Below are 12,049 nucleotides of genomic sequence, written 5' to 3'. Positions count from 1 at the left end.
TCAAATCCCTAAACCTAGACCTACACGTAACCCTAATCTCAACTCCCTAGCCTAAACCTAAACTTGAAAACCCAAACCTAAACCCGAAGCCGAAACCGATTTCCTAAACCTAAACCTTAACTTATTCTCAATTCCCTAAACCTTAACCTATAACCTAACCTAAACCTAAACCTATAACCTACACTTATAACCTAAACCTTAAACTAAACCTAATCCTTAACCTAAACCTAAACCTAAACCTATAACCTTAACCTAAACCAAAACCTATAACCTAAACCTTAACCTATAACCTAAACTTATAACCTATAACCTAAACTTAAAACCATAACCTAAACCTAAAACCTAAAACCTAAACCTAAATATAAAACTTAAATGTATTCTCAAATCCCTAAACCTAAACCTACACCTAATCCTAATCTCAACTCCCTAACCTAAACCTAAACCTAAACTTGAAAACCCAAACCTAAACCCGATCCCGAACCCGAACCCGATTTCCTAAACCTAAACCTTAACCTATTCTCAATTCCCTAAAGTTATAACCTATAACCTATAAGCTAAACCTAAACATATAACCTTAACCTAAACCTATAACCTAAATATAAACCTAAAACCTAAATGTATTCTCAAATCCCTAAACCTAAACCTACACGTAATCCTAATCTCAGCTCCTTAACCTAAACCTAAACTTGAAAACCTAGACCTAAACCTGAACCCGATTTCCTAAACCTAAACCTTAACCTATTCTCAATTCCCTAAACTTTAACCTATAACCTATAACATATAAACTAAACCTAAACCTAAAACCTAAACGTATTCTCAAATCCCTAAACCTAAGCCTATACCTAATCCTAATCTCAACTCCCTAACCTAAACCTAAATCTAAACTTGAAAATCCAAACCTAAACTCGATCCCGAACCCGGGCCCGATTTCGTAAACCTAAACCTTAACCTATTCTCAATTCCCTAAAGCTATAACATATAACATATAACCTATAACCTAAACATAAACCTTAACCTAAACCTATAACATAAACCTAAACTTAAACCTAAACCTATAACCTTAACTTGACCCCAAAAACCATAACCTAAACCTTAACCTATAACCTTAACCTTAACCTAAACGTATAACCTATAACCTAAACCTAAACCTAAAACCTAAATGTATTCTCAAATCCCTAAACTTAAACCTACACCTAATCCTAATCTCAACTCCCTAACCTAAACCTAAACCTAAACTTGAAAACCCAAACCTAAACTCGAACTTGATTTATATCCTATACCCTTACTTTAACCTATAACTTAAACCTATAACCTATAACCTAAAACCTAAACCTAAATCTAAAACCTAAATGTATTCTCAAATCCTTAAACCTAAACCTACACCTAATCCTAATCTCAACTCTTTAACCTAAACATAAACTTAAAAACCCAAACCTAAACCCGATCCCGAACCCGAACCCGATTTCCTAAACCTAAACCTTAACCTATTCTTAATTCCCTAAAGCTATAACCTATAACCTAAAGTTAAACCTAACCTAAACCTATAACCTAAACCTATAACTTTAACCTAAACCTATAACCTAAACCTAAACCTAAATGTATTCCCAAATCCTTAAACTACAACATTAACATAAACTTATAACCTAAACCTATAATATACAACATTAACCTAAACCTATACTTATAACTTAAACCTATAACCTAAATATATAACTTAAACCTAAACCTATAACCTACACTTATACACCTAAACCTATAACCTAAACCTGTAAACTTAACCTAAACGTAAAACCTAAACCTAAACCTATAACCTAAATGTATTCTCAAATCCCTAACCCTAAACCTACACTTATAACCTAAATCTAAACCTACACCTAATCATAATCTTAACTCCCTAACCTAAACCTAAACCTAAACTTGAAAACCCAAACCTAAACCCAATCCCAAACCTGACCCGATTTGTAACCTATAACCTAACCTTAACCTAAACTTAAAACCTAAACCTAAACCTATAACCTATAACCTAAACCTAAATCTAAAACCTAAATATATTCTCAAATCCTTAAACCTAACCCTACACCTAATCCTAATCTCAACTCCTTAACCTAAACATAAATTTGAAAACCCAAACTTAAACCCGATCCCAAACCCGAACCCGATTTCCTAAACCTAAACCTTAACCTACTCTTAATTCCCTAAAGCTATAACCAATAACCTATAACCTATAACCAAGCTCTAAACCTAAACCTAAACCTATAACCTAAACCTGTAACCTTAACCTAAATGTAAAACCTAAATCTAAAACTAAAACGTAAATGTATTCTCAAATCCCTAAACTTAAACCTAAACCTAACCTACAATATTAGCATAAACTTATAACCTAAAGCTATAATGTACAATATTAACCTAAACCTATACTTATAACCTAAACCTATAACCTTAACCTAAACCTATAACCTAAACCTAAACCTTAAACCAAATCCTTAAACCTAAACCTACACCTAATCCTAATCTCAACTCCTTAACCTAAACATAAACTTGAAAACCCAAACCTAAGCCCGATCCCGAACCTGAACCCGATTTCCTAAACCTAAATCTTGATTTGTTGGCAAGCATACTCGAACTCAAACATCACAATGCATCTATTTTCATTTCCACTATCTCTTATAGCATAGATTATTTGAGATTTGGATTTATCTCATTTTTAGAGTCATGTCCTAACCCAATATGATAATATTAATAGACAAGGTGGATTTGTCACCAACATTATTTCAAAACCCATATAACTTCTCCTTATAGGAAGTTGGATAGGGTACATGCAGCTTGAATCCATCAAAGGAGAAAAAGATCACCTCTCATATGTTCTCTCTCTTTTCATTTGATATTTTCCATAGGATTATTTTTTTGTGGTGTCTGCTCACGTACAACATTTTATCACGTTAATATAATTATAAGTGGGGCTAATATGAGGGATTGAATGCAGGTTTTTTTTATTATTTAATTTTAATTTTTTTAAATTTTCTTATTATTTTAAAGACAGTTTCCGTTCATGGAAAACCAAAATAATAGATTTTTGATGAAACATTAATTTCCACATTGGATGCGAATTTACAAAAGGAAGTTCCTTGTGGGTGGAAGCTATGTGGGAAAGGAAGTTCGCTGTGGTGCCCACGGTGATATCTGTGAGAAATCCACCGCCTTTCGGTTTCTCATGCTTACATTAGGACAGGAGTCTAAAAGTCAGGCGGATCCAAAACTCAGGTGGGTCACACGACAGAAAACGGTCAGGATGGAAATGTCCACCGTTGAAACCATCCTGGACCCGACCATAATGCTTATATGCCATCCAAACCAATAGCTGGTTGTGCTGAGCCTTTGCTTTCGATCCTTTTTAAGACCTAACAGCTTGGCCAAGACCGTTGTTGGTGTGACTGGACCAATCTTAGACTATATTGATATTGTGAGCTGGGCTTGGAATCATGTCCTCTGCTCATGGGTCAGGCCAGGAACAAAAAAAATCTGAAGCAGCGCAGGCCAGTTGCAACTCTAGGGCCTGATTGATTGATCAATAGCCCAGTTTAGGAGGTTGTGTGATATGTAGTATAAGATTTCCTGCAAAGGTACAGCCCAGTTAAGTATATGGGCTTGGGCCTGAAATGATGGTCAATTACCAAATGGGCACACTAGCAACCCCTCACCAACCAAAACCATGTATATAAGCAGCCTGTGGGTTGGAGCCTAGCCACAAGTATACATGCTCCATTCACCGCTACTAACCATAACATCCACAGCTATATTGAAGGGTGGTATACCAAATGGGTGGGAAGATTCTGACCCTTCATGAGTGTGTTGGGATCAATTGTTTTTCCTTTCTTTCTTTATAAAACATGACTTTTATAGGCCATATGGGTCAGCTGGGTCTCCTCATTGGAAATACGGTGTTTCTTAGAAATCATGGGCCCCCCTAAATGTATGATTTAAATTAATAACCAGAAGGTTCTTCCAAAAACGAAAAAACAAAAAGGTTACTGTTACTCTTTGACAGAAGGCATGGAGTGCTGTATTATTATTATTATTATTATTATTATTTTGTTAATTCAATTTTGTATTTGGATTCAACAGACGTATTGCAGTCCTCCCAACGGTGCCCCCTTTCTTCCACATCTCTTTCTAGCAAACGCCTTTCTTCCTTTCTTTATTTTTAAATAGAGAAAATGACCAATTCCATTTATCACGGAAAGAAACCCGATATTAAAATCAAGGGCCCCTTGGGAAAGAGCAACAAGCAAAATACAAGGAGAGGAAAACAAAAGCAAAAATAATAATAATAAAAAATAAATAAAAGAAAAAAAAAAGAAAAAGAAAAAGGAAAATGAAAAGGACTCAAATTATCACGAAACAAAAGCAAAAAAAAAAAAAGAAAAAGAAAAGAAAAGGGACTCAAGCAAAGGTCATGAAAGCGATACAGCACTGACGACCCCACTCTGGACGGTCAGTGCACCAAAACTTCCCACATTTGGAAGAATCCTAACGGTTCAATAGGTGGCCATCAACGAGACAGTTAACGTATTACAGTAACAAGGCCAAATATTATACTTTCATGATCTTCCAGTCCTGGTGATTTTTTGGTGCAGTCAATGGGTGATGTGGCCCATCATATCAATGGTTTGGATTACGTGAACGATGGACCCCACTCAAATTATACAAGCATCATTCCTCTATTTGTAGTAGTAATGGGCATGTTTCAATGCTGAGGTCTCCGGTTCAAGATCACGGCCTGACATCAGGTACTTAACCAACCAAATGCTAGAAATCCAAATCAGCAAATATCAAATTGTATGGTGTGTTTTAATGCATTCTTTGGTTGAATCAGAGACCGCTGTAAATTGGATATACGAAAATAGAATTCTCAGATCAGAGTATTGCAACCCTTCTGACCATTTAAGTTATTTATTTATTTTGAATATGTTCAGTCTCCTTATCCATTGCTCCATGATCTGTTTATACGAAAACCACCATATCTACCCGGGGGAGAAAATGGGCCAGGTTGAGTTGAAGGGAGACTCAGACAAGAATCAATCAGGTTAGAATTTTAGACCTAGACACAACTGATAAAAATTCAGGTCTGGTTGGGATTGGGTCCAAGTTAAAAATAGCTGGTGCTTTGTCAAAATATGCTGACCCTCTTATTTAATAGGCCGGGTGTGAGTAGACCTAAGCTCAGGGAGTTTCATAAAGCGGAGGCAATCTAACACACAGGACACAGTGTCTTGATTTGACAGAATATAGTAGACTGTGCTCAGGTTCTTTATCACACCACTTGTGGAGATTACTATTAATAGAGTACATCTAGTTGCTGAAGGTTTGTTAATGTACAGGTTTAAGGTGTTGGGGCCTGACAGATATAACTACTGGTTGAGCCAAGAAGCTCAGGTTGGTGGAAGTGACATAGATGATGCTTGATTAGACATGAATTAATTGACACATTCACCCATTTAACTGTTACTGCTGATGTTAATGTTCGACAAATCTTGATTCTGAAAATTGTCATCCCTTCATGTTGAAAGCCCGATAGTATAACCGCTGTTGCATCACTGATTGCAATTTGGTTTCCTCCAATGTATAATGGGAACTTCATAGGTCAGGTGGGCCCTAATAAGGTTTCAACGGATGTCATTAGCCCCACAATTTCCTGTGGTCTGATTCAGTTGAGCTTTTCTATGTGTTTCAATTTTACACTCATGTCCTAAAATGGGCTGTAGAAATGGATGGACAAAATAAATAAGACACATACATCCACAGTGGGCCTTATAGAATTTACTCAGTAGTTTAAAGTTCGTACCCAGATTGGGTCCTATGACTATCCTTTCTAGGACCGACTCCATATTCCCAGAGCCCACAACGGATTTGTTTTATCCATGCCATCCATCCATTTTAATAGATCATTTTAAGACATGGGTGCAGAAGGAGGCAGTTCCTAGCTCATATGAGCCACATCACCAAAAACGGGGGAGATTAAATACCCACAGTTGAAAGGTGTAGTTATAACACATACATCATGGTGGGCCTACATAATTTTACCAGTTCAACACACCATACAATCCACTTCCGATAATTTGTTATTACTATAGCTTGGACAAGTCATCGACCGACCATTGTCACTTTCCTGCATTCAGAAACTCAATGATGGAGCTGTTGCCCATGAGCCTAACAAGGGCAATTTGGTTATTTCTAATCAGTGCCATCCTTCTCTGTTCCATTCAAGTTCCATGCTTCATTGGATCTGCCGCTAACTTCTCCAACGAAACGGATCGCCTTTCTTTGCTCTGCTTCAAAGATCAGGTAACCGACGATCCTCTCAATTCCTTGAGCTCTTGGGACGATAATCTCCACTTCTGCTACTGGCAAGGAATCACATGCAGTGGTCTCCGGCATCCTCAGAGAGTCACCGCCTTGAACCTCACCGGCCAGAACTTGGTGGGCCGCATCTCTCCCTTCATTGGGAACCTCACCTTCCTCAGGATAATCAATCTCGCAAACAACAGCTTCCACGGGAAGATTCCTGAAGAGAGAGGCCGTTTGCGTCGCCTGCGGTATCTCAGTCTCACCAATAACACATTCACCGGAGAAATTCCAGCAAATCTGACCCACTGTTTGAAACTCGAAGTCCTTAATCTTTACGGGAATCAGCTGTCTGGGAGGATTCTGATTCCAACTGAGGTTGGCTCTCTATTGAAGCTCACAAGATTGGACCTTGGTAACAACAATCTTATAGGAAGCATACCACCTTCACTTGGAAACCTTTCGTCTCTCACTTACCTTTATCTCCGAAGAAATAGTCTGACGGGCAGCATCCCGGGTGAATTCAGCCAGTTGGTAAGCTTAGAGGTTCTTAGCATAAGTGAAAATGAAGTTTCAGGTACGATTCCGCCACTGCTATACAATCTCTCCTCTATTAAGTGTTAGGACGTGGGATGGAATAGATTGCAAGGAAACCTTCCACCTTACTTAGGCCTCACTCTTCCTAATCTCCAACAACTTCATGCTGAAGGAAACCAATTCACAGGACCCATACCAGTTTCATTATCCAATGCTTCTGGGCTTTTAGTTATTAAACTTGCTATCAACAGTTTTAGTGGGTCCGTGCCTATGAATTTTGGAAGACTCAAGGGTCTCTCCAAATTATATTTGGGAGGCAATCGACTTGGAATTGGGAAATCTCACGACTTGAGTTTTCTCCATTCTTTGACAAATTGCAGTAGCTTGCAAGAATTGGACGTAAGCGATAATCGTCTCAGCGGTTCGTTGCCTGACTCTATGGGCAATCTTTCAACCCAGCTGAGAATACTATGGTTAGGGAGTAACAGGATATTCGGAAGCATACCATCTGGGATTCAGAATCTTGTCGGCTTAACAACACTGAGAATGGAGTACAACTCTCTTACAGGTATTATTCCCATTGGTGTTGTGAAGCTTAACGAATTGAGATGACTTGGGTGAGAATGAATTATCAGGGGAAATTCCATCTTCCTTGGGCAATATCACCCAATTGTAAAAACTTGATTTGTTTGAGAACAATCCATGGGGAACCGTACCTTCAAGCATTGGAAATTTTACATTCTTGGAGTTTATACACCTTGAGAATAATAACTTGAGCGGTACCTTACCCAGATCACTTTTCAGCATTCCCTCTCTGACTGAACTCCGTGTTGAAAGTAACTCCTTTACTGGCGATCTTCCATTCGAAGTCAGTTATTCAAATGCTCTTGGAAGATTCAGTGTTTCTAATAACAAATTGTCAGGCGAAATTCCAAGCTCACTAGGCAATTGTCTCGGTTTAGAGTATCTCTGTTTGGATGGGAACTTGTTTCAAGGATCAATTCCTCCAGCATTTGCTAATCTAAAAGGCCTTCGACTCCTGGATCTTTCACGCAACAACTTATCTGGAAAGATTCCACAAGGCTTGGAGACGTTTGCTCTAGAGTATCTAAATCTATCCTTCAATAATTTGGAGGGTGAATTACCAAAACAAGGGGTCTTTGGAAATGTCAAGTTTCAGTACTCGGAAATAGTAAGCTTTGTGGGTGTATTCAAGAATTACAATTGCCTCCATGCTCTAGCCAAGCTTCCAAGAAACAAGGGATGTCTGTTGCTTCAAAAGTAAAATTCTCAATAATTGGTGCTGACCTGTTTCTTATTTCATTATCATGCTTCTTTGCCACTCTTTATTGGGTAAGAAAGTCGAGAAGGAATCCTTCTGCTGTGAATAAGTCGAGAAGGAAACGTTATGCCGTGAATAAGTTGAGAAGGAAAGATTTTGCTGTGCCTTCTGCGGAGGATTCTTTTATGAACTTGTCTTATGCAGAGCTCTCTAAAGCAACAGGTGGGTTCTCTTCTGCCAATTTGCTCGGCACCGGAAGATCTGGCACTGTATATAAAGGGTTTCTAGATCGTTATAAAACTATAGTAGCAGTGAAAGTCTTCAACCTCGAACGCCGAGGAGCTATGAGGGGTTTTATGTCCGAATGCGAAACCATGGGAAATATTAGGCATCGGAATATTATTAGGATCTTAACTTGTTGCTCAAGCATTGATTTTAAGGGTAATGATTTTAAAGCTCTAGTTTATGAGTACATGCCCAATGGAAGTCTAGACAAGTGGTTGCACAGTGATGGCCAGGAACAGCTGCAGAGGAACTTGAACTTTCTTCAAAGGCTAAACATAGCTATAGATGTGGCTTCTGCTCTGATTTATCTATACCGAAGGTTAATCATTCATCGAGATTTAAAACCGAGCAACATTCTTCTTGACAATGACATGATTGCTCGTGTGGGTGATTTCGGGCTTGCCAAGTTCTTATCTGAGGTTGCTCAAACCAGGACTGTTATGGTGATGGGAACTGCTGGGTACATCGCTCCAGGTAACAATTTCATCCTTTTCCTTTTATATTATTTTGAGTCCTAGTATGTTCACAGGAGACTGGACATGCCAACAAAGTGAGGGTGGGCTCTGGTGGGCCCCACTGTGATGTGTATGTGAATTCCACTTTGACCAACAGATGCGTCAGCCTATTTTACGACCAAGGCCTAAAAATCAGACTAGTCAGTGATCTAGGTGGGTCATACTATGCAAGTAGTTGAGGCCTTGATTTTTACATGGCTCACTATGATATTTAAGTGAATCCACTCCGATCATTAGATGCATCATCTTGAATGACATACAGGACCAAGAAATCAGATTCAAATTAACCTGTGATTCATGTGGGCCAAACCAAAGGAAACAATGGGGAGAGAGACGTCTACCCTTGATTTTTACAGGGCCCACCGTAATGATAATACCATCATCATGAAATCCACTCCAGAAATTAGATGGCACACTAAAGTTTATGCCTGAGGCCCAAAAATCAGGCCCATCCATGATTTGTGGGCCACTAGAAGGGAAACAGTTTGGAAATTGGGCATTGCCCTGTACAGTATTTCTGATCGTTTGGTCCACCTGAATTATGGATGGAGATGATTTTTGGTCCCTGTATCTAAAATAGGTTGATGCAGTTGGTGGTCGGAGTGGATTTCACACAAATATCATCGTTGGGCCCACCTAAGCCGGCAACCCCTTTGCTTACATGAATGGTCTCCTGCGTTCTTGCTCACAAGAGACCATATTTCTGTCGGTTAGATGACAGGTTACACCATAAGTTACAGTCCACCCAACAAATTAATTTTAACCTTTCATGTACTTCCAACATCTAATTAGTGCAATAGCTTGGTCCCATCATGAGGATTTCCTTTGCAAATTAAAATCAGCTACCTCCACTAATTGGGTGGGTGACTCCCTTTTATCTTGATATTTATCAATGTTGATCGCTCTAGACATTGTTTCCTAAGTGTGATCCATATGATGAGTAAATGGGCTGATTTTTGCACTAGGTGATCTTCATTGTAGGCCAACTTATTGTAAGTTTTGGATGTTACATTCACTTAAAAGGTTAGAAGTTATCTGTTGGGTGAACCATAACTTGTGCTATAACCAGTAGGACTTCAAACCTCTCTCTATATCTGCACACACACACACAGCAAAAGGTGAGAGCACACCCTTTGCTACCCTTTGTAATTGTATTGAGAGATGAAACATGTTACAGCTTTCAGGAAGGGAGAAGTCAGTTATTTCCAAAAGGTATTTTAGACCTGCACATTCCTTTACATGTGCCTATTTGAGTGTGTGGGACATGGTAGCCCGCAGCGTGAAAACAACCATGTTCAAAAGTGAGACTGGTCCACCCATTAGGTAGTAGTCTTGTTCAATGTAGAACATCTTAGCAAGAACTTACAAGTTCCCACGCACATCAATTGATGTTATAAATTCGGATCCTTACACCCTGATCCATAGCTCAAGTGGTAGACTGAGTCAAAGGTACTTCGTTTCAACACTGAGGTCTTGGTATCGATCCCTAGTGGAGGTGGCTAACGGTGAAGCATGAACTGACAGTGGGGTGTACTAACAAGCTAACAAAATAAATAAATAAATAAATTCGGATCCTTAGAATAGAAAATATGCCAATTACTTGTTCAAAAGAATATTCCCTCTCATCCCCCTCTCAAAATTCAACCTTCGATATCATCTAATGGTCACTTACATTCCAATTTGTGAATATGAATTACAGAGTATGGGATGGGCAGTAAACCATCTACACAAGGAGATGCTTACAGCTATGGAATCTTTCTATTGGAGATGATCACTGGAAAGGGGCCAACTAATGACATGTTTAAGGACAACCTAACCCTTCATCATTTCGTTAAATTGGCTTTGCCTGAACGTGTAATGGAGATTGTTGAACCACGGTTACTTGAAGAAGAAGCAGAAGTTTCTCAATGCAGTGTAAATCATATCAATACAATGAATAGAATGGGTGACTGCTTGATTTCAATGGTCAGAATTGGTGTGATGTGTTCCATGGAATCTCCAAGAGAACGAATGGATATGGAAGTTGTTCTCATGGAAATGAATGCGATCAAGGACTTATATCTCGGGGATGAGATTCACCAAGACAAACAAGTAATTAGGTCACAGCTGTTACGTGAAGGTCCATCTTACATCAGTCATTCATGAGATATTATTGGTAGTTATGCTGAGAAAGATTTCAAACTAAAATAAGTTTGTTGAATACTTTTTTAACAAGCTCTAGATATATTTAGTCTTGGCTTGTCTTGATGGTGAATATATGGGAAGATGGCTTCCTATTCTTTCTTTTTTTTGTGTGTATGTTTTATTTCATGTGAGGCAAAGGGAGATTGTCCCATGAATGTATGAGACAAAGGCATCATCTTATAACTATATGAATGCTATTGGGTTATTGAGATGTTTAATCACTAAAGCATTTTATTCAACCCTTTTCAAAATGACATTATAATCCAATGAAAGGTCTTTGCCAATTGGACTACCCACTAGAGAGTAGTCTCATCCACTGAGTCGCATTAAAAGATTATGTTGTTTTGCCTGATGAATGTGAAACATTGCTCTACTTTCAAATATCCAAATCATTCATATTGTGGGTCCCACCATGGATGGTAGATACCATTAAAAGCTCCTGCATCAGTCATGCATGTTAAATATGGACCATTGGCTGCTACTCAAACGATTTTATTGACTTGCTTGTATGCAATTTCTAAGTAATATCCAAGTGCCTGCTTATCATCACTGCCAGAGTATGAAGCTTTTCATGGAAAAAAGGGGAGGGAATTTATGGTTTCATGGAAATATGGGAAAGGGAACAACTTTTTTGTGATGGTCTCTATCATTTCCAACCTCCCAAGTATATGATTGCTCACAATAAGAAAATTAATCACATTTCTGGTGTCTAATGTTTCTTTTGTAAGCTCATTGATATCCAAAATGCATTAACAAATGCAGGCAAAGAGCTGTATCGGGTGCAGTATTTGCTTTCCAAAAAACTGTTCATCTTCCAAGAAAAAAAAAAAGCAAGCAAAAAGAGGTGGTCTCCAAAGCCACACTTCTTAAAATCAGAGGAGATTAAATTATAGAGTTCAGCTCT

The 12,049-nt window shown here is 38.5% G+C and overlaps 2 protein-coding genes across 2 annotated transcripts; both read left to right on the top strand.

The window, feature by feature from the left end:
• Window positions 1-6,186: 6,186 nt before the first annotated feature.
• On the top strand, window positions 6,187-7,491 carry LOC131254218 (putative receptor-like protein kinase At3g47110). Its single transcript, XM_058255216.1, has 2 exons — window positions 6,187-6,919; window positions 7,067-7,491. The coding sequence occupies exons 1-2, from the start codon at window positions 6,187-6,189 to the stop codon at window positions 7,489-7,491; spliced, it is 1,158 nt and encodes a 385-aa protein (XP_058111199.1).
• A 61-nt stretch (window positions 7,492-7,552) lies between these two features.
• On the top strand, window positions 7,553-11,354 carry LOC131253223 (probable LRR receptor-like serine/threonine-protein kinase At3g47570). The gene is made up of 2 exons (XM_058254131.1): window positions 7,553-8,920; window positions 10,661-11,354. The coding sequence occupies exons 1-2, from the start codon at window positions 8,143-8,145 to the stop codon at window positions 11,104-11,106; spliced, it is 1,224 nt and encodes a 407-aa protein (XP_058110114.1). The 5' UTR covers window positions 7,553-8,142; the 3' UTR covers window positions 11,107-11,354.
• The last annotated feature ends 695 nt before the right edge of the window (window positions 11,355-12,049 follow it).

Source organism: Magnolia sinica, chromosome 8, assembly GCF_029962835.1.
Source record: "Magnolia sinica isolate HGM2019 chromosome 8, MsV1, whole genome shotgun sequence".
NCBI classification, from domain to species: Eukaryota; Viridiplantae; Streptophyta; class Magnoliopsida; order Magnoliales; family Magnoliaceae; genus Magnolia; species Magnolia sinica.
Note: the sequence above shows the minus strand (reverse complement) of the source record. Positions and strands in the feature narration are given on the sequence as shown.

Bases quoted from the DNA above. Each gene is read 5' to 3' on its own strand.
- LOC131254218 (XM_058255216.1), top strand. From the start codon at position 6,187: ATGGAGCTGTTGCCCATGAGCCTAACAAGGGCAATTTGGTTATTTCTA. The intron at 6,920-7,066 runs GTACGATTCCGC...ACCAATTCACAG, and splicing joins AAGTGAAAATGAAGTTTCAG to GACCCATACCAGTTTCATTA.
- LOC131253223 (XM_058254131.1), top strand. From the start codon at position 8,143: ATGTCTGTTGCTTCAAAAGTAAAATTCTCAATAATTGGTGCTGACCTG. The intron at 8,921-10,660 runs GTAACAATTTCA...TATGAATTACAG, and splicing joins TGCTGGGTACATCGCTCCAG to AGTATGGGATGGGCAGTAAA.